Here is a 26,031-nt window from a genome sequence, read left to right as displayed (position 1 = left end):
GCTTAGTTGGTCATCAATCATTACTCCAAGGCTTTTCACCATTTTGGATGCAGTAATGGTTGCCCTATCCATCTGGATGTGCATTTTCAAAATGGGCTGTGCTCAATTATGCTGAGCACTGTATATATATATATATATATATATATATATATATATATATATATATATATATATATATATATATATATATATATATATATATATATATATGCAATTTGTAATTAGTTTGTTTAAATTCAGCCCATATAAATTGTTTGTAACCACTTACCTTAAAGTTAGAAAACCCAATGAATCCTTTTTTCAGGTGTACACATGTATTATGTTAAAGGGCACCTATGGTGAAAAATCTACTTTTCAAGCTGTTTGGACCGACATGTGTGTAGGTATAGTGTATAGACCGTGATATTGGGCTGATATAAACACACACACCGTCCTTCTTTTCAGTTTAACAACATAAAAACAGTGGACCAACTTGCAACTTGACGTAGTGATGATGTCACTAAAGGAACACCCTTGCTCTATTTTTACATGTAAGGCTCATTGGGCTCAACACAAGATCAGTATTCTCCACATTGTCGCTCTAATCAGAATTATAGTTTGTAAGTTAGTTTGTTTGTAGGTGGGTTTGCAAACATGTGTACTTTTCATTGCGTCTGACAGCTGACAGCTTCCTGTCAGGGTACAAACAACGGCGCTTCCAGCCGGCGGCTGTCAGCGGTGCCCAGCCACGACTTATGACACTTCATATTTCTGCCACGCCACAGAGAGACATCTGAATAGTTTCATTTTAAATAACATGCGAATGTGCGTGTCTGCTGTGCCGTGTCGCGGCTCTGAGCGGCGCATCTGGTGCCTCAAAGTTAATCCAGTGTGCGTGGTTATTAGTCTTGGTGTACAAGCTTTTTTTTTTTTTTTGCTGTAAAACTATACAAAGACACAAATGATTGTGTACTCTCTGCTTGGTCTGTGTCCGAGTCGTACATGTACGGCTGAATGCTGATCCTCTCACTCATGTAGCTTCTCTCTGTCTGCCTGTCTGTTGCCAACCACAGAGCGGGGGAGCTCTTGGCTCCGCCCCCTTGTCAACACACCCCTAACACAGCGAGCTGTGTACACACCCCTAACATCACACTTTTAAACACATTATAATAAACAAATCTGAACTGAACCTAAACTGGCACACTCAGAAGAGCCGTAATATTAAATCTTAAAAAAGAAGTAAACTATGTGCCCTTTAAAACAAACTTTAATTTTGGATGCGATTATTTGGTAACAATTTACAATAAGGTTATATTAGTTAATGTTACTTAATATGCATTTACTAACACGAACAAACAATAAACAACACATTTATTACAGCATTTGCTCATGTTAGTTAACGAAAATACAGTTAGTTGATGCTAACTCACCTTGATCAACTGATGTTAACCAGCATGAATTTGCATGATAATAATGCAACAGTAAATGCTGAACTATAATTAATAAATGCTGCACAAGTATTGTTTATAATTACCTCATGTTAGTAAATACGTTAACTACTTCAACCTTATTGTAAAGTGTGACTGATTGTTTTTAAAACAAACCAACACTCACGCCTCTCTCTGCGTTCTGCAGGAATTGTGGGAATGTTTTCTGCACCAGCTGCTGTGACCAGAAGGTGGCGAGCCAGCAGCTCCGGGAGCACAAACACATGTGTCAGGTGTGTTTGTCTCACCTGCGGCCTTCACCTGTTCCTCCAGCGCTTCCTCCTGCAGACCTGGAGCTGGAGAAACCCATCACCGCCAGCTCCAACTGAAGAAGAACTCAACACACACTCTCTTACACACAACAGCAGATCTACAGCATCAGGAGCAGGTTCACCAACTCTCTCTTAAAGGGACACACACACACACAGAAGGACTATGTGATCATTTACTCTCGTTCAAACCTGTGTGTTTTAAACAAGATGAAAAACAAAACCCTTAGAGTAGTTTTAAAGGGATTCTAATTATTAACTTCAATCTTAAAGAGACAGTACACCCCAAAATAAAAATTTGGTCCTCATTTACTTGCTTGTCTCAAACCTGAGTGAGTTTCTTTCTTCTTTTGAACACAAAGGAAGATATTTTGAAGAATGCTGGAAAAAAAACATTGACTTCCATGGTATTTTGTTTATGTTAAATATTAGAGCCATATAAACAATAGTTGTGAAGTAATTCAAATGACTGATCACGTTCTTAAAGAGACAGTACACCTAAACATTTCAATTCGGTCATCATTTACTTACTTGTTTTAAACCTGTTTTCGTTTCTTTCTTCTGTGGAACACAAAATAAAACAAGACCCCTATAAAAATAGTTTTAAAAGGATTCACGTTATTAACTTTGTTCTTAAAGAGACAGTACACCCAAAAACTAAAATTTGGTCCTCATTTACTCATTTGTTTAAACCTATTTAAGTTTCTTCTGTTGAGCACAGATTAAGATATTCTGAAGAATGTTGGTGAAAAAAACATTGGCTACCATAGTATTTTGTTTATATTAAATATTAGAACCAAATACAGAATACTTTCAAATGAATTCAAATGACTAATTTCGTTCTTAAAGAGACAGTACACCCAAAAAAGAAAATCATTTACTCACTTGTTCCAAACCTGTTTATGTTTCCTCTTTTGAACACAAAGGAAGATATTTTGAAGAATGTTAGAAAAAAACATTAACTTCCAAAGTATTTTGTTTATATTAAATATTACAACTATATAAACAATCGTTTTAAAGGGATTCGAATGACTAATTTCGTTCTTAAAGAGACAGTACACCCAAAAAAGAAACTTCGGTCATCATTTACTCACTAGTTGCAAACCTGTTTGAGTTTCTTTCTTCTGTGGAACACAAAATGAAACAAGACCCCTATAAAAATGTTTTAAAAGGATTCAAATTATTAACTTGGTTCTTAAAGAGACAGTACACCTAAAAGCTAATATTCAGTCATCCTTTACTCACCTATTCAAACCCGAGTTTCTTTTTTCTGTTGAACACAGTAAAAGATATTTCGAAGAATGTTGGAAAAAAACAACATTGACTTCCATAGTATTTTGTTTATATTAAATATTAGAACTATATAAACATTAGTTTTGAATGGATTCAAATGACTAGTTTCGTTCTTAAATACACAGTACACTCCAAAAATGTAAATTCGGTCCTCATTTACTCGCTTGTTTCAAACCTGAGTGAGTTTCTTTCTTCTGTAGAACACAGAGGAAGATATTTCGAAGAATGATGGAAAATAAAACATTGACTTCCATAGTATTTTGTTTATATTAAATGTAAGAACCATATAAAAATAGCTTTAAAGGAATTCAAATGACTGATCACATTCTTAAAGAGACAGTACACACAAAAATTTAACTTCGGTCATCATTTACTCACTTGTTGCAAACCTGTTTGCGTTTCTTTCTTCTGTGGAACACAAAATAAAACAAGACCCCTATAAAAATGTTTTAAAAGGATTCAAATTATTAACTTTGTTCTTAAAGGGACAGTACACCCAAAAATGTAACTTCGGTACTCATTTACTCACCTGTTTCAAACCTAAGTGAGTTTCTTTCTTCTGTTGAACACAGAGGAAGATATTCTGAAGAATGTTGGGGGAAAAACATTGACTTCCACAATATTTTTTTATAATAAATGTAGGAACCATATAAAAATAGCTTTAATAGGATTCAAATGACTAATTTCATTCTTAAAGAGACAGTACACACAAAAAATGTAAATTCTGTCCTCATTTACTCTTGATCCAAACCTGTTCAAGTCTCTTTCTTCTGTTGAACACAAAAGAATATATGCTGCACCATAATGCACCTTTGCTTAGTTTCTTAAAGGGACAAAAAATAGATTAATAAATTGTAATTTACCTGCACTCGAGTGGTTCTAAATCATAATCCTTTAAATTTATTAAACGTACTGTTTTGGTGATTTAAAGAGATCCAAAAATAAAATGTCCTCATTTACTGGGCTAAAATAGTATGTTAAGGAAGATATACTGCAGTATTTTGGAAAAAGCAGCCACTGATTTCCCTAGTAGGAACAAAAACTAAATACTATGCAAATCAATTTTTTTTTTCTAAAACTCTTCAGAATATGTTCCTCTGTGCTCAACAAAAAAAGAAACTCAAACAGGTGAGTAAATGACTGAATTTCCATTTTTAGGTGTACTGTCCCTTTAAGACAAGTTGTAGGTAATTCTATTACATTTTTAAAAAGATATACAAATATATATTTATGATTTTGTTAATTTTTGTAACTTTTAAAAGGTTACTTAGGAGTATTTAAACTGTGTGTGTGTATATATATATATATATATATATATATATATATATATATATATATATATATATATATAACATGAACCCTTTAATGAATCCCTATGAGCAGATTTAAATGATTAAACATGTTCTTAAAGAGACAGTGCACCAAAGTTTTTTAATTCTGTCATCATTCAGTTGATTAAACCTCTTGCTTCTTTTGAACACAGATTTACTGAATAGATTTACTGACGAATGCTGGAAAACACAGCCAGTGCCTCCATAGTGTTTTGTTTTTCCTACTATGGAAGTCAGTGTTTGTCTTTTCCAACATTCTTCAAAATATGTAGCAGAAGACAGACATTTATAAAAGTTTAGAGTGTGAGAAAATGATGTGATTTTATTTTTCACTGCACTGTCTCTTTAAGAAAATAAGCATAGTTGCATAATGGTTCCTTGTCTAATATGATTTTAAGCACAATCCCCATAGACATGCCAACAAATGCATAAAAACATTCCTTAAACACAACGCTTGAATATCTTATTCTTCTGATTGCATAGCTTTATTTTTTTGTATTATTATTATGAATTATTTTTAGTGTCAGCTGTTATGCTTGATATTTAAAATCACCCTATAAGTGTATTAAACATCTTTGATTATTTAAAGGGGCAATTCACCCAAAAACAAGCATTTATTTAACGTTCACTCTTCTGAAAGCGTTAGGATTTTTTTTCTGTTGAACACAAAAGAAGATATTTTGAAGAATGTTGCCATTGACTTCCATAGTAGGGAACTAAAAACTAAATACTATGGCAGTCAATGGCTGTATTTATTCCATCATTCTTTAATATACATCTTCATTAATGTTCAACAGAAGAACAAGCAAATGAAGATGGAGGTTTCAGTTTTTGGTGAACCGTCCCTTTAAGACATGTTGTAGTTTATTTTATTGTAAATGTTTTAAAATGAACATATATTCCTATATATTTTTTACTTTCTAACTTTAAAAGGTTAATCACAAATAAATTAAGACATTTTGGGCAAAATGACCAGAAATAACAGAAATTTTTTTATAAATGGATTCAGATGTTGGTTCTTAAAGAGACAGTACACCCAAAAGTTACAACTCTGTCATCATCGGCCATTGAGTTTCTTTCTTTCAACATTTTGATATTTTGGAGAATGTTTCCATTGACTTCAAAAGTAGAAAAAAAAACAAATACTACAGAAATAACTATCTGTTTTTATTCCATCATTCTATACATCAACAGATGAACAAGCAAATGAAGATGAAAGTTTTAATTTTTGGTGAACCGACCCTTTAAGACCCTTTTTATTTTATTGTAAATGTTAAAAACTAATATATATTCATATATTTTTTAAAGTTTAATTGCAAATATATTCAGAAATTTTGGGGAGAGATGATCAGAAATGACAAAAGAAATGTTTTAAATTGATTCAAATGTTGGTTCTTAAAGGGACAGTACACCCAACAATTACAATTCTGCCATCATTGCCTAATTTCTTTCCTCATTTAAACACAAAATAAGATGTTTTGAAGAATGTTGGGGAAGAAAAGCAGCATTTTACATCCATTTGTTTTTCCTACTATGAAAGTCAATGGTTACCGATTTCGAAATGTTGACAGAATTGTAATTTTTGGGTGAATTGTCACTTTAGTTTAGAATATATTATAATTCCTGAAGAGTGTTTTGTGAATCCAGCACCTGTGCTCGAGGTCTGCATATTAAGTCAAAAATCAATGTTATAATTCCATACAAACAGTCCCGCTACTATATCTTTAAATATGCAAACTGATCTGAAAGCTGTGAGTTTAATGCGTCTCAGCATCCGCTTCTTAAAGGGCCAGTTCACCCAAACTTAATAGAACTGTCATCATTCACTCACTCGTTCAAAACCAGTTTGAGTTTCTTTCTGCTGTTGAACACAAAGGAAGATATACTGATGGAAAATATACATCAGGGTTGCCAGATTGTGCAACAAAACTCACCCAATAATATACAAACTCAAAATATGCCACTAAATATGTATTTTACTTCACTGTATGCATTATACACAGTTTTGTCTTTAAAAATAAATGTATATTAGTGATTATAAACATTCTGTTTTCATAAAAATAGTTTTACCTTATGATTGACAGCACAGCAAGCATTATAATCTCTCATCCAGTTAAAATGCAGAACAACTTCATCAGAACTGAACCCCAAACTTGGGAAATTTTTTGTAGATTAAAAATATTTTAAAATTAAAACTTAATTGTTTAAGATATTAATCAAATTGTAAAAATCAACAAACTTTCTTCACTAGATTACATACACGCTTGCAGTTATTATTATTATTATTTGGCAACAATCCTGGAGATACCTACCAATGTGTTACCATGTAAGCTTAATATTGTGTTTAATGTAAAGAGGCAGAATAAAAACAAATATAAACACAGAGACAAATAAAATATAGATGATTAATAGATATTAAATAAATAAACTCGCAAACATGCATAATACCATGGTAATAAAAACAATAGTGTGCTTTTACTCCACTTCAACTTCCTAACACAGGCTTTATCATCAGTGGAATAAGTACTTGATAGAGTAAAATACTTAACAGAATCATGTAAATTTAATTAATTTCAAGTGTTTTACATGGAGAATTAAAATACAACCTGTGGCAAGTGGTTAAAAATAGTGTGATTCTGCAGGAAATGTGTGGACTTGGCAACCCTGGTTGACTTCCATATTATTTTTTTGTTCCTACTATGGAAGTCAGTGTCTGTTTTTTCCAACATTCCTAAAAATATCTTCTTGATGATCAATAAATTGATCTTTTAAAACCACTCGAAAGAGTAAATGGTGAAGAAATATACTTTTTTTTAGGGTGTACTGTCCCTTTAAATCAAAATCAATGGAAATCTGTACAACTTTTAATCACAAGGAGAGTGAACAAGCGAATGAGCGAAGCAGACTTGATGCAAGCTTTGGCCAAATCTTCACAGGCTAAATCTTCTGATTCATGTACTTTAATAATATCATGTTATCGACACTCTTGAACTGAATCAGGATCAGAATAAAGGGTTGTTCACGCAAAGGAATCAAAATTACCCTAAAATTTACTCACCCTCAAGTTATCCTCCGTGTATATGACTAACAGTCGGAGACGTTTTATCCCAGCTCTTCAATGCTGTATAATGGTGTTGGGTAGTGACTTTTATTTTGAAGCATTTACCTGTCAACACTGGAAGTCAGTGATTTGAGTTTATAATATAAAAATGGTAATATTTCAGTTACAAAAACACTTTGATTTACTTTATGAGGCACGATTAATCCCCTGGTGGCGTACGGGGTAGTCTGATGATGGATTTATGTGCTTTTGGAAGTTTCAAAATAAAAGTCACTAAATGCAGTGCTCAGCATAAATGAGCTCTCTGAAATCTCTCTTTTAAATTAATATTTTCTATAGGATGATTTACAGTAATATACACTCACCTGCCACTTTATTAGGTACACCTTACCACCTCCGGTATTTTGCCTTCTGAACTGCCTTAATCCTTTGTGTCATATTCAACAAGCTACTGGAAATATTCCTCAGAGATTTTGCTCCATATTGTCATGATAGCATCACACAGTTGCTGCAGATTTGTCGGCTGCACATCCATGATGCCAATCTCCCGTTCCACCACATCCCAAAGCTGCTCTATTGGATTGAGCTCTGGTGACTGTGGAGGCCATTTGAGTACAGTGAACTCATCATCATGTTCAGGAAACCAGTCTGAGATGATTGAGCTTTATGACATGCTGCGTTATCCTGCTGGAAGTAGCCATCAGAAGATGGAGACATTGTGCTCATAAAGGGATGGACATGGTCAGCAGCAATACTCAGGTAGGCTGTGGCGTTGATGCTCAATTGGTACTAATGGACCCAAAGAAAATCTCCCCCACACCATTACACCACCACCACCAGCCTGAACCACTGATACAAGGCAGGATGATCCATGCTTTCATGATGTTGATGCCAAATTCTGACCTGACCATCTGAATGTGTCAGCAGAAATGGAGACTCATCAGAGCAGCAACGTTTCTCCAATCTTCTATTGTCCAGTTTTGGTGAGTCTGTGTGAATTGTAGCCTCAGTTTCCTGTTCTTAGCTGACAGGAGCGGCACCCGGTGTGCTCTTCTGCTGCTGTAGCCCATCCGCCTCAAGGTTGGACGTGTTGTGTGTTCAGAGATGCTCTTCTGCAGAGCTCGGTTGTAGCGAGTGCTTATTTGAGTTACTGTTGCCTTTCTATCAGCTGGAACCAGTCTGGCCATTCTCTTCTGACCTCTGGCCTCATCAACAAGGCATTTGCTTCCACAGAACTGCCGCTCACTGGATATTTCCTCTTTGTCGGAGCATTCTCTGTAAAGCCTAGAGATGGTTGTGCGTGAAAATCCCAGTAGATCAGCAGTTTCTGAAATACTCAAATTCCCTTTCTTCCCCATTCTGATGCTCAGTTTGAACTGCAGCAGATCCTCTTGACCATGTCTACATGCCTAAATGCATTGAGCTGCTGCAGAAATTTGTGTTAATGGACAGGTGTACCTAATAAAGTGGCCAATAAGTGTATTTCTGCCTGTACATTAGATTAGTCTGTTCTGAAGCCAAATTTGGAGCTAATCTACAAAATAAGTAAAAAAAATGAGTCCACCTTTATTTTAATATTAGGGAAAATTATTAAATAAAACTTTAATAAAGAGGCGTCACGGTGGCACAGTGGGTAGAAGGATCGCCTCACAGCAAGAAGGTCACTGGTTCGAGTCCCAGCTGGGTCAGTTGGTGTTTCTGTGTGGAGTTTGCATGTTCTCCCAGTGTTGGCGTGGGTTTCCTCGGGGTGCTCCGGTTTACCATACAGCCGACACACATGCTCTATAGTGGAATTGAATAAGCTAATTAGTAGTTTGTAATTTAGTTTGTATCTTTCTTTTTTTGTGCAATATTTTGCATAAATTTAAATGTATAATTTATTTATTTGTAAAGATGTTCAGTGATTAACACATATTTAATAAATGTATTGGTTTTATTTAAATGCACCAGAACCAATTGCCTATATTCACTGAAAAAGGGATACAAATATATGGGGTGTATTCATTTATGCTGAGCACTAAATACACTTTTAAAAGTTTCAAAATAAAAGTCACTATTTATGCACTTTTAGAAGCTTCAAAATAAAAGTCACCATCCAACACCATTAGGCTGTGAGATATGGCAAAAATGTCACATCATGATACAAGTCATCTCATATCCTACTAACAATATAGTACCATTTCTGTAAATTCAATCAATTTATAGTTTATATGTATTGATCACATGTAAAAGAATATATTTTTACATTTTAAAATGTGTGTGTGTGTGTGTGATACATATCCTCATATTGCACAGCCTGAAACACCATAATCCAGCATGTAAAGCAGAGATAAAATCAAAAACTACTAAAACCCTGTTGTTACGACAGAAAGAAAGTTATCTACACCTAGGATGGCTTGAGGATGAGCAAATGATGGGGTGATTTAGATGAGTGGCTGAACTGTTCCTTTAAGGAGCGCAGGATGAGTTTTGCACACTTGAATCTGTGTACAGTTAATGTGTATGTATATTATGCCACTTGTACAGCCAATGAAATGAAAGCTTGATGGACTCAACCTGAGCAATACGCAGCTGATCTGAAAGCATCGCCTGAATCTCAGAGGACGTCTCGGCCTCCCACAATGCTGCTCTTCTCTCGCTGTATGAGCCGCTGCTGGCGCTTAGCAAGACGTTTGTGTGAATGAAATTAAAGCACAACACACTGCCAAACTCGACACCACCGACTACTGGACTGATTATTATTACTTTCATTTATATTAAAGGTGATGTGTGTGTGTGTGTGTGTGTGTGTGTGTGACTTCCATAATATGTCTGCGTTAATGTCAATTACTATAGTTGTTGTGTTACCATAGCAACAGTGGAATCACCACAAGTGATCAATTACTATAGTTGTTGCATTACCATAGCAACAGTGGAATCACCACAACAGATCAATTACTATAGTTGTTGCGTTGCCATAGCAACAGTGGAATCACCACAAGTGATCAATTACTATAGTTGTTGCGTTACCATAGAAACAGTGGAATCACCACAAGTAATCAATTCTTATAGTTGTTGCGTTACCATAACAACAGTGAAATCACCACAAGTGATCAATTACTATAGTTGTTGCGTTACCATAGCAACAGTGGAATCACCATAAGTGATTAATTACTATTGTTGCATTGCCATAGCAACAGTGGAATCACCACAACAGATCATTTACAATTGTTTTGCGTTACAATAGCAACAGTGGAATCACCACAACAGATTAATTACTATAGTTGTCGTGTTACTATAGCAACAGTGGAATCACCACAAGGGATCAATTACTATGGTTGTTGCGTTACCATAGCAACAGTGATATTACCACAAGTGTTTAATTGCTATTGTTGTTGCGTTACCATAGCAACAGTGGAATCACCACAAGAGATCAATTACTATAGTAGTTGTGTTACTATAGCAACACTAGAATCGCCATGACAGATCAATCAATATAGTTGTTGTGTTACCATAGCAACTGTAGAATAATCTCAACAGATCAATGACTATAGTTTGTCTGTGCAGTGAGATTAATGGGGATTTTTAAGTCCTGTAATTAAATTTTATAACTGGACTTCGATATAAATCTTAGTGCATAGACAACAGAAATTAAATGGTTCATTTAAATCCGAGTCAAACAAGGCTAAATTATTAGTAATTTAGTAAATAACACAGAAAATATGGGTTTTATATCTGTAAACAAACACAAATGTTCTGCAAATGAATAAAACAGTCCAGCTCTACATTTCTCCATCCTCTTAATGATAAAGATAATTTAGTATCTTCAAAAACTAAACAAACATTTTTTTGACCACCCTATGAATCTAGTAATAAATCAAATGGTGGCTAGCGAACACAAAGAGGCAGACGCAGAGGCTCAGATAAAGATAGATCTTTAGTTTATTAGTGGCTATAGATAATGCTATCAGACCATAATCATAAAAAATGATCAAACAAGAAACGCTACATCTCTGGTCAGCAGTGGGTTAAACGGTAGCATGGATTAGCATGAAACAGAAATGAGAAGAAAACCACGTCTCCATGCGACAGAACGACAATTCGTTCGCAGAAATTAATTTCCGTAGGATTCATACATTCTAATCCTGAGTTCATCGTGGAAAACCGTCTCGGTGTGTGTGTGTGTGCTATCGAGAAAAAGCGGACGATATTATCACGATACGACGAACACACGCCAGCTTGATTCAAGCACAACGGTCCACGGTGAAGCGCTGGGAACGGTTCGCAATCCACGCGCGTTACAAATGAGTTTCTTGCCATTCGGTTATTTTTATTTTTTAACAAAAATATAGACCCGCCTCGCGATTCGCTTTGATAGTCTTATAAAAAACATCACATCGGGAGTATATTTACAAGCTGTTTAACGTGACATTCTGAAGGTTTACAAAGTCTCCGCTCCTTCGAGACGGACGCTACGCTGTCGCCAGGGATTGTGGGTAGTGCAGGAAGGAAACAAGGGAGGAAGTCAAGAGGAAGCTGTGGAAGTGTGCTTTCGAAATTAAACGTATCTCATGATTCTGAACTTGTCTCAATTTTTTACGTAAAAAAAAGTATCGCAGGACTACAAGTTATATTTAATTTGCATAAATGTAAATTTCGATTCTAAAGAAATATTCATTAGATTTAGAACCGTTAAAATACTTTAAATCAACTAAATTTGAATTAATATTTATTAAAATAATCGCAGGATGTAAACAGATCTGCAAGTTATATTTAATTTGCAAATATGTAAATTTCGATTCTTAAGAAATAAATATTCATTAGAACTGATTTCAGAATTACAATATTTTAACAATAAAAACCAAATTTTGAACTAAGATTAATTAAAAGAATCGCAGGATGTAAACACAAATCTGCAAGTTATATTTAATTTGCATATATGTAAATTTCGATTCTAAAAATATGAATTAGATTTATATTCAGATTTGCAGGAATTGTTCAAATATATTTAGCAACAATTTTTTAATTAGATGGTTAAAATATTTTAACAGTAAACTAATTTTGAATTAAGATTCATTAAAAGAATCGCAGGATGTAAACAGATCTGCCAGTTATATTTAATTTGTATATATGTAAATTCTGATTCTAAAAACAATATGAACTAAATTTGAACAATTCCTGCAATTCAGAATTTAAAGTTATTTTACAACAAGTTCTGAATTCAGATCAATTAAAAGAATATCAGGATGTAAAACACAGAACCTCAACTGATATTTAATATGCATATATGCAAATTTCAATATCAGTTAACGAACATATTAATTAGATTTAAATTCAGAATTACAAGAATTGTTCAAATCCTCAAACAATAAACTAATCTTGAATTAACATTTATTAAAAGATGAATGTTAATTTAACGCAGGATGTAAACAAGGATGTAAACAAAATTGCAAGTTAGATTTAATTTGCATATATGTAAATTCAGATTCTAAAATCTTTATATTCATTAGATTTAAATTGAGAATTACAGGAATTGTTCAAATATATTTTACAACAAATTTTGAATTAAGATTCATCAAAAGAATATATATATATATACTTGTATTGAATTTATAATGGACCGAAAAAATATTGAATTATGACAACAAAAATGTATATTAATTGCAAATATTGTGACTAATAATATTTAACCGACTCATTTTAAATGATATCAAGTTTATAATGCGTCGCTGAGAGTAGTACAAATAAGAATTGTTGCAAATGATCTTATCTGAAAATGTTTAATTATATCCCATAATTAAATTGCAATCTGAATTGCAGATGTAAACTCAAAACTACCATGTTGTCTTACTTATAATTCAGAAAGAGAGAAATGCAAGCTGTTTCAGACTGACGACTGAGTCAAATATTCAGAACTGTGAGATGAGTTCAGTTTCAATTCCTTAACTGTGAAGCGGAAACAAACTTCCACAGGAAACAGAGGGACGTAAACAAGAGAAGAGACAGGAAAACCAAGACAAACAACAGGCAAAAGTGTGTGTGTGTGTGTGTGTGTGTGTGTGTGTGGACGCTAGTGTTTTGGAGAGGTTAGCACTAGTGAACGCTGGCCAGATCAGTGTGTGTGTGTGTGTGTGTTTCTAAGGCCTTCAGGAGCAGGACGTTGTGCTGTGAGTTTCCTCTTGGTTTGTGTGGAGTTTGCTGGATGCTCTTCTTACACTGATGACTGATCCCACACCTGCTGGACACACACAGTATTGGGTATTATTTAAAACCAGCCCTTTCAGTTTCATTGTCCAACCCCTGAATATATATTAGTGCTGTCAAATGATGAGATACACACACTCTCTCTCACACACACACACACACACACACACACACACACACACACACACACACACACACACACACACACACACACACACACACACACACACACGTGTGTTTGTCTGATTGTGAGGTGTGTTCTGACCTTGTTGACAGTGTTGATGTGTGTTTGTCTGATTGTGAGGTGTGTTCTGACCTTGTTGACAGTGTTGATGTGTGTTGGTCAGATTGTGAGGTGTGTGTTCTGACCGTGTTGACAGTGTTGATGTGTGTTGGTCTGATTGTGAGGTGTATGTTCTGACCTTGTTCACAGTGTTGATGTGTGTTGGTCTGATTGTGAGGTGTGTGTTCTGACCTTGTTGACAGTGTTGATGTGTGTTGGTCTGATTGTGAGGTGTATGTTCTGACCTTGTTCACAGTGTTGATGTGTGTTGGTCTGATTGTGAGGTGTGTGTTCTGACCTTGTTCACAGTGTTGATATGTGTTTGTCAGATTGTGAGGTGTGTGTTCTGACCTTGTTGACAGTGTTGATGTGTGTTTGACTGATTGTGAGGTGTGTGTTCTGATCTTGTTGACAGTGTTGATATGTGTTTGTCTGATTGTGAGGTGTGTGTTCTGACCTTGTTGACAGTGTTGATGTGTGTTTGACTGATTGTGAGGTGTGTGTTCTGATCTTGTTGACAGTGTTGATGTGTGTTTGTCTGATTGTGAGGTGTGTGTTCTGACCTTGTTGACAGTGTTGATGTGTGTTGGTCTGATTGTGAGGTGTGTGTTCTGATCTTGTTGACAGTGTTGATGTGTGTTGGTCTGATTGTGAGGTGTGTGTGTGTGTTCTGACCGTGTTGACAGTGTTGATGTGTGTTGGTCTGATTGTGAGGTGTGTGTGTGTTCTGACCGTGTTGACAGTGTTGATGTGTGTTTGTCTGATTGTGAGGTGTGTGTTCTGACCTTGTTGACAGTGTTGATGTGTGTTTGACTGATTGTGAGGTGTGTGTTCTGATCTTGTTGACAGTGTTGATGTGTGTTTGTCTGATTGTGAGGTGTGTGTTCTGACCTTGTTGACAGTGTTGATGTGTGTTGGTCTGATTGTGAGGTGTGTGTTCTGATCTTGTTGACAGTGTTGATATGTGTTTGTCTGATTGTGAGGTGTGTGTTCTGACCTTGTTGACAGTGTTGATGTGTGTTTGTCAGATTGTGAGGTGTGTGTTCTGATCTTGTTGACAGTGTTGATATGTGTTTGTCTGATTGTGAGGTGTGTGTTCTGACCTTGTTGACAGTGTTGATGTGTGTTTGACTGATTGTGAGGTGTGTGTTCTGATCTTGTTGACAGTGTTGATGTGTGTTTGTCTGATTGTGAGGTGTGTGTTCTGACCTTGTTGACAGTGTTGATGTGTGTTGGTCTGATTGTGAGGTGTGTGTTCTGATCTTGTTGACAGTGTTGATGTGTGTTGGTCTGATTGTGAGGTGTGTGTGTGTGTTCTGACCGTGTTGACAGTGTTGATGTGTGTTGGTCTGATTGTGAGGTGTGTGTGTGTTCTGACCGTGTTGACAGTGTTGATGTGTGTTTGTCTGATTGTGAGGTGTGTGTTCTGACCTTGTTGACAGTGTTGATGTGTGTTTGACTGATTGTGAGGTGTGTGTTCTGATCTTGTTGACAGTGTTGATGTGTGTTTGTCTGATTGTGAGGTGTGTGTTCTGACCTTGTTGACAGTGTTGATGTGTGTTGGTCTGATTGTGAGGTGTGTGTTCTGATCTTGTTGACAGTGTTGATGTGTGTTGGTCTGATTGTGAGGTGTGTGTTCTGACCTTGTTGACAGTGTTGATGTGTGTTGGTCTGATTGTGAGGTGTGTGTTCTGACCTTGTTGACAGTGTTGATGTGTGTTTGTCTGATTGTGAGGTGTGTGTTCTGATCTTGTTGACAGTGTTGATGTGTGTTGGTCTGATTGTGAGGTGTGTGTTCTGATCTTGTTGACAGTGTTGATGTGTGTTTGTCTGATTGTGAGGTGTGTGTGTGTGTTCTGATCTTGTTGACAGTGTTGATGTGTGTTGGTCTGATTGTGAGGTGTGTGTTCTGATCTTGTTGACAGTGTTGATGTGTGTTTGTCTGATTGTGAGGTGTGTGTGTGTTCTGACCGTGTTGACAGTGTTGATGTGTGTTGGTCTGATAGTGAGGTGTGTGTTCTGACCGTGTTGACAGTGTTGATGTGTGTTGGTCTGATTGTGAGGTGTGTGTTCTGATCTTGTTGACAGTGTTGATGTGTGTTGATCTGATTGTGAGGTGTGTGTTCTGATCTTGTTGACAGTGTTGATGTGTGTTGATCTGATTGTGAGGTGTGTGTTCTGATCTTGTTGACAGTGTTGATGTGTGTTGGTCTGATTGTGAGGTGTGTGTTCTGACCTTGTTGACAGTGTTGATGTGTGTTTGTCTGATTGTGAGGTGTGTGTGTGTGTGTTCTGATCTTGTTGACAGTGTTGATGTGTGTTTGTCTGATTGTGAGGTGTGTGTGTGTGTGTTCTGATCTTGTTGACAGTGTTGATGTGTGTTTGTCTGATTGTGAGGTGTGTGTGTGTTCTGACCGTGTTGACAGTGTTGATGTGTGTTGGTCTGATTGTGAGGTGTGTGTTCTGACCTTGTTGACAGTGTTGATGTGTGTTTGTCTGATTGTGAGGTGTGTGTTCTGACCTTGTTGACAGTGTTGATGTGTGTTGGTCAGATTGTGAGGTGTGTGTTCTGACCTTGTTGACAGTGTTGATGTGTGTTTGTCTGATTGTGAGGTGTGTGTGTGTTCTGACCGTGTTGACAGTGTTGATGTGTGTTGGTCTGATTGTGAGGTGTGTGTTCTGACCGTGTTGACAGTGTTGATGTGTGTTGGTCTGATTGTGAGGTGTGTGTTCTGACCGTGTTGACAGTGTTGATGTGTGTTGGTCTGATTGTGAGGTGTGTGTGTGTTCTGACCGTGTTGACAGTGTTGATGTGTGTTTGTCTGATTGTGAGGTGTGTGTTCTGACCTTGTTGACAGTGTTGATGTGTGTTTGACTGATTGTGAGGTGTGTGTTCTGATCTTGTTGACAGTGTAGATGTGTGTTTGTCAGATTGTGAGGTGTGTGTTCTGATCTTGTTGACAGTGTTGATGTGTGTTTGTCTGATTGTGAGGTGTGTGTTCTGACCGTGTTGACAGTGTTGATGTGTGTTGGTCTGATTGTGAGGTGTGTGTTCTGACCGTGTTGACAGTGTTGATGTGTGTTGGTCTGATTGTGAGGTGTGTGTTCTGATCTTGTTGACAGTGTTGATGTGTGTTGGTCTGATTGTGAGGTGTGTGTTCTGATCTTGTTGACAGTGTTGATATGTGTTTGTCTGATTGTGAGGTGTGTGTTCTGATCTTGTTGACAGTGTTGATGTGTGTTTGTCTGATTGTGAGGTGTGTGTGTGTGTTCTGATCTTGTTGACAGTGTTGATGTGTGTTGGTCTGATTGTGAGGTGTGTGTTCTGATCTTGTTGACAGTGTTGATGTGTGTTGGTCTGATTGTGAGGTGTGTGTTCTGACAGTGTTGACAGTGTTGGTCTGATTGTGAGGTGTGTGTTCTGACCGTGTTGACAGTGTTGATGTGTGTTTGACTGATTGTGAGGTGTGTGTTCTGATCTTGTTGACAGTGTTGATGTGTGTTGGTCTGATTGTGAGGTGTGTGTTCTGACCGTGTTGACAGTGTTGATGTGTGTTGGTCTGATTGTGAGGTGTGTGTTCTGATCTTGTTGACAGTGTTGATGTGTGTTGGTCTGATTGTGAGGTGTGTGTTCTGACCGTGTTGACAGTGTTGATGTGTGTTGGTCTGATTGTGAGGTGTGTGTTCTGACCATGTTGACAGTGTTGATGTGTGTTGGTCTGATTGTGAGGTGTGTGTTCTGACCATGTTGACAGTGTTGATGTGTGTTGGTCTGATTGTGAGGTGTGTGTTCTGACCGTGTTGACAGTGTTGGTCTGATTGCGAGGTGTGTGTTCTGACCTTGTTGACAGTGTTGATGTGTGTTGGTCTGATTGTGAGGTGTGTGTTCTGACCGTGTTGACAGTGTTGGTCTGATAGTGAGGTGTGTGTTCTGACCTTGTTGACAGTGTTGATGGGTGTTCGTGCTGATCCCGTGTGCAGTCTCTGTCTGGGCTCCTCAAACGCTCGCCCTGGTGATCTCTCCCTGCGCAGCTCCATCACTCTGCCCGGTGATCTCTCCATCATGCGTCCGGGCGATCTCTCCATCCGGCCGGGGGACTTCTCTCGCTCCAGGGGCCGCGCAGGGGATTTGTCCCTGCGGAACTCAGTGCGGGCCTCACGGTAGCGGTGCGGCGTTCCTGGCTGCTGGAGCCCCTCCTGGACTGCAGGCATCGCAGCCAGACGCTTGGAGATGTGCTCGTTGTAGGAGGGAGGACCACGCTTGTTTGGGCTGAGAGGAAAAAGGAGGACAGAAATCAGAAGTGTTATCATTTCTTTACACACACACACACACACACACACACACACACACACACACACACACACACACACACACACACACACACACACACACACACACATGTACCATTATAACCAGCCTTCACCAAAGTACCAGAGTTATGCGTTTCTACAGGTTAGTTCTTAAGTAGAATGATTTGTTATAGGAAATGCGGAAAGAAAAAATAGCTTTAAAGTTATTTAAGACACAAATAATATATATCACATATACACTCTCCGGCCACTTTATTAGGTACACCTGACCAACTGCTCGTTAACACAAATTTTTAATCAGAAACTGGACAATAGAAGATTGGAGAAACGTTGCCTGCTCTGATGAGTCTCCATTTCTGCTGACACATTCAGATGCTCGGCTCAGAATTTGGCCTCAACAACATGAAAGCATGGATCATCCTGCCTTGTATGGGGGATACTTTATGGGGGAGATTTTATTGGCACACTTTGGGTCCGTTAGTACCAATTGAGCATGGTGTCAACACCACAGCCTACCTGAGTATTGCTGCTGACCATGTCCATCCCTTTATGAGCACAGTGTCTCCATCTTCTGATGGCTACTTCCAGCAGGATAACGCAGCATGTCATAAAGCTCAATCATCTCAGACTGGTTTCTTGAACATGACGATGAGTTCACTGTACTCAAATGGCCTCCACAGTCACCAGAGCTCAATCCAATAGAGCAGCTTTGGGATGTGGTGGAACGGGAGATTGGCATCATGGATGTGCAGCCGACAAATCTGCAGCAACTGTGTGATGCTATCATGACAATATGGAGCAAAATTCCTGAGGAATATTTCCAGTAGTCTCTGCCACCAAGGATTAAGGCAGATCTGAAAGCAAAACTAGTAGGGTGTACCTAATAAAGTGGCCGGTGAGTGTATATTCCAGGAAAAACCCTTCTAATTTTAAATAATATTTTAATTAATGCAGTTAAAAATAATAATAATAATGAAATAATCCTGAGAATGAAAATTATTCTATTAGTGATTTAGTGACTTAGTGATTTCTGAAGGATCATGTTACTCTGAGAACTTCATATCACAGTATCCACATATATATATATACAATTAAATATTTAAAAGTATATATTTAGACAGAAATATTTATTACAGTAACATCTTAATAATTAACATTTTACAGTAATTCTGGTCAAACAAATGTGTCTTTTAGTAACATGCGAGGTTTTAAAGGTCTCCTGATTTAACATTATTATGACTGTAGAAGGCGAGGCAGTGGCGCAGTAGGTAGTGCTGTCGCCTCACAGCAAGAAGGTCGTTGGTTCGAACCTCTACTCAGTTGACGTTTCTGTGTGGAGTTTGCATGTTCTCCCTGCCTTCGTGTGGGTTTCCCCCACAGTCCTAAGACATGCGGTACAGGTGAATTGGGTAGGCTAAATTGTCCATAGTGTGTGAATGTGTGTGTGGATGTTTCCCAGAGATGGGTTGCGGCTGGAAGGGCATCCGCTGCGTAAAAACTTGCTAGATAAGTTGGCGGTTCATTCCGCTGTGGCGACCCTGGATTAATAAATAGACTAAGCCGACAAGAAAAGGAATGAATGAATGACTGTAGAAACAGCAACTCTGGTACTCTGGTGAAAACTATAGATAGAGATACAGACTGGTGAAGAGCATGTACAATCCCCTGACAGACATTCCCCAGTGAAAAGAGAAGAAATATATTTACAGTAGCATATTATTGTGTCCGATAATAAACCACACACACCCGTCAGACCAGTGCTAATAAACCAGTTAAACTGACCGGACCACTCGCTCACCTCTCTAATGATTTAGAAACGTGTCTTCTTCATCCATCATCTCCATGTTAACAGTAATCATGCTCTTAAATAACTTTATAAATGAGTCTGATGTTGAGCAGAGCTGATAAAGCCATAGAAATACGTTGCATTTAACACATTAATGGCTATAAAGTGATATAACAGTTCATGACGTGAGCATTGAGTGTCTCTCATAATCAAAATTCTCCTTAAAATCTCTTTATTCGTCAAATGTTAAAATGTTCATGCTGTCACTCCTTCGCACATATAAAGAAAGCACTTTTCTTCCTGTAAAGAAGAGAAACACAGTCAGAATTGCTGGACCATTCGCAGCCAGATTATGTGCTGAATAAAGCACATAATCAGCACCTGAGGTGATCAGTGTCATAGTAGTTCATGCTGCTGTTCTGTTATGACGTTTTGGAAATAGAAAGCATTTCTAAAATAGAAATTGTGCATGTTACTAAGGCAGACGGTTACGACCAAAACTCCTTTTAACATGGATAGCTTTTATCACGTGTCACTTGAAAAGCCTGATCTGTGGACTGACCTGCGTGTAGATCCGTTCCTCTGCATCTCTGCGCTGGCCGCCTCCTGACTCAGGTTGCCTTTACAGCAGATGACCCGCAGCTTGTTCTGGTAGGACGAGGCCAGATACACGGCACCCGAGGAGATGGCAGGACCCAGGTAGCGCGGGTTGGGAATGTCCAGGTGTGCGTAAGCATGAGGCCTGAACACAACAGCAACACACTCCATTCAGTCTGCAAACATACAGAACTGCAACCACACCTAAAACTACAATCATGGAGGATGAGTTTTACCCCAGCGCAGAGTGACTCTGAACCTCGATGACGTCCAGAGAGTTGAAGTACGTCACGAACAGATACGGCTCTCTGTACGCTGCGGAGAAACACACAATATTCATCTGTGAGGGGCTGAAGTGTGTGTTTCATTATAAAATCAAAGGTGGAGGACAGAATAGAGAGAGAGGGCTAAGAGTTTTCTGCGATATCAGCTTCATTGGCTATTTCAGGGCCAAAAAATAAAAAGATTGAATTTACAGTCTATAAATTAAAGCTCTCTATGAAACATTCCTCAATTAACAATAAAAGACATAAACCACAATAAATGACAAAAGAAAAATCGAAAACAGTTCCTTAAAGTCAACTTTTGGTTAAAATTCTACCATTTTTAAAGGATTCACACAAAAAAGTATTCCTTTAAAGTCTCGCCAGATGAAAAGCTTTCTTGTATAATGTAAAAAATATGTATTTTAAAGATGGAGAAAAAGATGACTGTTTATATGGTAACACTTTACAATAAGGTTCATTAGTTAATGCATTTACTAACATGAACTAATCATGAACAACACATGAACAGCATTTATTGATCATAATTGAACATTTACTAATGCATTATTACCATCCAAGTCCATGCTTGTTAACATTAGTTAATGCACCATGAGTTAACATGAACTAACAATGAACATCTTACTTCTTAACAATAAAATATTACTTCTCACCTATAAAGCTCTAAATAATCGAGCTCCTGTTTATCTAACCAACCTTCTGTCTCGCTACAATCCAACTCGCTCTTTAAGATTTTAAAACTCAGGGCTTCTGGTAGTACCTAGAATAGCAAAATCTACTAAAGGAGGTCGAGCTTTCTCGTTTATGGCTCCTACACTCTGGAATAGCCTGATAACGTCCGAGGCTCAGACACACTCTCCCAGTTCAACACTAGATTAAGGACCTGTCTGTTTAGTAAAGCACACTCAATGCATCACTTAGCGGGTTCCACACAGGCTTCTACATGTTGCTTATATACACTATGAACAGCAGCTACGCTAATTATTCTCCATTTCCACCTGGGGATACTCATCCCGAGGCCCTCAGATTATGCGGAGTCACTGATTGGATCCAAGACTAGCGATGAGATGATCCCAAGGTTTCCATATGCGGGACCAGGCCGTATCCTGAGCTGCTGCTGCGCTGATGGTCGTGGGGAGTGGAGAACATGAGTCTGATTCCAGCGACGCTCCAGAGACAGACGAGTCTTCGCTGAGGCCAGCGTGGTGACTGAAGCTCTGCACAAGACTTTTGGCCAGCGGAGAAATTAAAATGGTCGTGCCCAACTGAGTCTGGTTCTCAAGGTTTTTTTTCTTCACTCCCATCAGGTGAAGTTTTTTTTCCCTCTCCGCTGTCGCCACTGCCTCGCATGGTTCAGGATTGGTAGAGCTGCGCATCGATGAATTTGCTCTTCAGTGTTTGAACTCTCAGTAATGATTAAATCACACTGATCTGAGCTAAACTGAACTGAACTGAACTTAAACACTAAAAACTGAACTACACTGTTCCAGTTACTATGACCATTTATGTGAAGCTGCTTTGACACAATCTACATTGTAAAAGCGCTATACAAATAAAGCTGAATAGAATTGAATTGAAATTGAATTGAACATCTGTATTTTCATTAACTAACGTTTATTAACATGAATAAATACTGTAGTAAATGTACTGTTCATTGTTTGTTCATGTTAGTAAATGCATTAATTTACATTAACTAATGAACCTTATTGTAAAGTGTGACCGTTTATATATACACTAGGAATGCCACGGTTCTCAATATAATATTGAACCGTTCGGTACGACCTCCATGGTTCAATACGCGCTTGTGAGTTGCAGTTTTCTCGGTTTTGCGTTTACATAATTTATTTGCGTTTTATATCTCCCCGAATTGGCTGTGTGTGCCTGGAAATCCATGAGCTGAGATGAAGAAACTCCTCCCCGCAAGTAAATACTCCCCTCTGTGTTTGACAGAGTGTGCGCAGCGTGTCTGAAGAGAGGAGGGATTCGGTGGTGAGAGGGGCGCGACTTATTTCAGGACGAGAGGGAGACGTGCGATTTCCGGGAGATTTTCACTCGTTTGCGGTATCCAGGAGTCTCTATGTATTTGGGTGGGGGGCGGAGGATCGGCGATGCCGGCTCAGCATCATGTTGTCTATTGGCCATCGTCTATCGGCCCAACCCTAATCTATAACATATTTTTATAATGCTAATAATGCCTTTTTTTAAATCAACAGTTTACATTTTGGTTTTTATGAAAGTTAAAATAAACAGAGAGTGTTTATGTTATAGTGTCTGATACATTTTCTACTGTTATAAACTGTGCCTCAAATATTTCCCAAACAACATTTAACAGATTAAAGGTTCACGAAACCCTCGAGTACTTTCTTTTTATATTAACAGATGTGTGTGTGTTGAGCATCAGTTAAGACAACATTAGCACCTGTCAGCTTTAATTGTGGGGAAAACTGGATAATGTTGAGCTTTTGTCAGCTAATTTCAGCTTCCGGGTTTAAAATGATTTTTAGAGCGGATCAAAATTGGAGACGTAGCACAGAACTGCAAGTGAAGTGATGACGTGTCGGTTTCTCATTATTATTCATAGTGGAGTTTTCTTATCCTATGAGAAGAGCCGGCTTCTTAATTATTCATGACTGCACGTTTCCGTGGCAAGGCAGACCTGCCAATGCCAAGCTGTGAGACCCAGTGACTGGGTGAGACACGTCCACGGACCCACAGCACGCAGTATTTAGCTGTTCATGAAGGGTGGATGTGTTTGTTTCCAACATCCACAGGTTTGTTGCATGTTTTTCCCCATGATGCTGTCAGGGCCGATACAGCAAAGCTGTGTGTGTGCAGCAAGCATTTTTGTCCTGAGAGCAGTACGAGATTTGGAGAATGGCGGACGTTGTCTTTTATCAGAAGTTCGTACACATTTAGACATATCGCTGTGCTGCTGTGTTCACCTAAATCCTCCAGATTACCAGCAGGGCTAATGGCTAAAATAAACAGGGCAAGAGACCTGCTGCACTGAGTCTGCATTCAGACTAGGGATGCTCATTTCGGTTAATTTTGCTAACCAACAACCGCCGCTCATTAATCGGTTATTACCGGTTAACTGGTCAGATTACTATTCATTTTATATTAAACAAATAGACGTGTCTATTTTGTGTCTGACACATTAAATATTGCATTTTAAAATACTGATTTATTTTTATATGTTAATAGCGGAACAGAACAACAGAGCATCTTCACGCACCTGCAGTGTTTAGCACAGAAGAACAGAATAATCTAAATAAAATGAATAAAATAAATAGGACTGCCCTAAATTATTTTCACTTAAATAATTAATTTTTATTACAAAACGAAAACACTGACTGATTCTTTTTAATAACCGGCAGGCTGTTTTTTTCCAATCATATGTTTTTTCTTCCGTCAAATAAAATAGCAGACTTCCTCAAATCGCTCGCTCCATGGAAAATATGCCTTTATTTAATGCCCCGTTTGTATTATTATAATCACAAAACCTTTTTACATTTTTAATAGAAATCATTATTTTAAAGATTATGTCTTGACATGTGGTTTCCTTAAGCTGTAAAATAAAAAATAAAATAAAAAGTAAAGCCTATTTGTTGCGTTTATGACGCAGATCCAGGTCAACATAAGCACTGGTTTAGCATTAACACGTCTCGATCAAACAGCAATATTCTTCTTCCATTTTGCTTCTTTGGCAAATGTTTCTGTAGGCACGGGTTATACGTTATCGTCCCGCTAGTTAAATATGTCTTGCAGTTAAACAAGGGGCCGAAAACGGCCGAAAACAAGGCGCACCTCACTGCCTTTATGTTGACAGGGAAAAAAGAAGAGAAGAGGCGCGGTCCTCTTATAAACGACTGAATCAGCTGGGTATCGATTGTGCAGAAGTGTTGCTGTCTGTGTTGTTACAATTGTAATATTTAATAATATCATGATAATCAAGATGTGTACATTCATACAGCTCTGGATAACTTAAAACAGCGATTAGACCTTCAGAGCGGTGTTAATGCGTCCTGAAGTAAAGCGAAACGGCTATAAACTCCAGCAAGATAGAGTGATTATATACAGAGCCATATACCTTTATCTCTAAATAAAGTATAACTATAGAAACGGTGTTCATCTTAACTGAAAGCTTCTGCGTGTTTGCTGGCCTCACGCATCGCGCACCTGTCAGTCAGTCAGTCAGTCAGCACGTAACGCCAAAGGATTAAACAATAGCGCACAGCACTATACGGTTACAGAAAAGTTTGCGCTGTTATAATTCACTTACCTTTTAATACGTTTTGGTGCGATTATAATCCGTTATTAAAAACAACAACAATAACTGAATGTTTTGAATGGGTAATGTAGCCGTTGATGGATGCATTTTGGTCTCCGCCATGGAAGAATGAATGTAGGAAACCAGCTCTTTAAAAGTTCTCTGTAGTTGTCTTGACAACACAAACTGCTGCTCTGGGATGAGCCGCGTGCAAAAGATGCCCCTTACGCAAAGGCGCATTTAATCGGCCCCTTATGCAGCCAAACTAAAAATATATAAAACAATATTTTTAATCGTTTAACTGATAGCATTAATCGTCACAAACGCACCCTTTCGGTTAACGGTTAATCCATTATTTTGAGCATCCCTAATTCAGACCCGGGGATTAAGGGAAAAGTCCTCATTTAGTGTTTATATGAACACGGTTATCTTTAAACCGATATAAATTGTGGTTATCTGTATATGAAATTGCGAATAACAAATGTAGCAGGGCACTAAATTACTGTTTATTTCTTTGCATTTTAATTTGTAAACTATAAAACCAAGCTGGCTACAGCCACTCCTGCCTCTGATCGCGGAGCTCCACACCCACTATGATGCATCTTCTGAAAAAAATCTGAGGCAGACTTGAACCAAAAGTGGGGGGTGTCATGACCCTTTAGAGACATTTTCATTATAGTATTTCCTATAAAATTTTTTCTTCTGGGGAAAATAGGGCTATGAATTAAAATAACTTTAAAGCCATTTTAAGGTCAACATTATTAGCCAAATTCAGCAATATTAGTGTTGGATTGTCTCCAGAACAAACCCCTGTTATACAATGACTTGCCTAATTACCCTAACTTTACCCTAATTACCCTAGTGAAGCCTTTACATGTCACTTTAAGCTGAACACTA

The 26,031-nt window shown here is 37.8% G+C and overlaps 2 protein-coding genes and 1 long non-coding RNA gene across 18 annotated transcripts in view; 1 reads left to right on the top strand and 2 right to left on the bottom strand.

The window, feature by feature from the left end:
* LOC100333801 (phosphatidylinositol-3,5-bisphosphate 3-phosphatase MTMR3) overlaps positions 1-2,608 on the top strand; it is a 52,564-nt gene extending 49,956 nt beyond the window's left edge. For all 5 annotated transcript variants that reach the window (XR_015490719.1, XM_087253155.1, XM_087253153.1 and 2 more), the window contains one exon: positions 1,615-2,608. Coding sequence is in view for 4 of the 5 variants with exons in the window: in XM_087253155.1 (XP_087109281.1) it covers positions 1,615-1,795 (181 nt within the window). In the remaining variant the exon portion in view is untranslated. The remainder of the gene's footprint in view (positions 1-1,614) is intronic.
* The window catches only part of LOC147843774 (uncharacterized), a 321,977-nt gene extending 311,839 nt beyond the window's left edge, over positions 1-10,138 (bottom strand). Inside the window, exon 1 of the long non-coding RNA XR_015490917.1 lies at positions 8,757-10,138. This is a non-coding gene — a long non-coding RNA (uncharacterized LOC147843774). The remainder of the gene's footprint in view (positions 1-8,756) is intronic.
* A 1,180-nt stretch (positions 10,139-11,318) lies between these two features.
* The window catches only part of cita (citron rho-interacting serine/threonine kinase a), a 231,861-nt gene continuing 217,148 nt past the window's right edge, over positions 11,319-26,031 (bottom strand). For 4 of the 12 annotated variants that reach the window (XM_087253077.1, XM_087253081.1, XM_087253079.1 and 1 more), the window contains 4 exons: positions 20,817-20,895; positions 20,546-20,725; positions 17,823-18,156; positions 11,319-13,637 (listed from right to left, as the gene is read on the bottom strand). In XM_087253077.1, the coding sequence (XP_087109203.1) occupies positions 13,611-13,637; positions 17,823-18,156; positions 20,546-20,725; positions 20,817-20,895 (620 nt within the window). In that variant the 3' untranslated portion in view covers positions 11,319-13,610. Of the gene's footprint in view, positions 13,638-17,822; positions 18,157-20,198; positions 20,284-20,545; positions 20,726-20,816; positions 20,896-26,031 lie in introns of those variants that run through there. The other 8 variants (XM_087253078.1, XM_087253082.1, XM_087253080.1 and 5 more) reach the window with 2 other exon arrangements.

This window comes from Danio rerio, chromosome 5 (assembly GCF_052040795.2).
Source record: "Danio rerio strain M-AB ecotype USA chromosome 5, GRCz13ab, whole genome shotgun sequence".
Taxonomy (NCBI): domain Eukaryota; kingdom Metazoa; phylum Chordata; class Actinopteri; order Cypriniformes; family Danionidae; genus Danio; species Danio rerio.
This window is presented reverse-complemented; position numbering and strand designations above follow the sequence as displayed.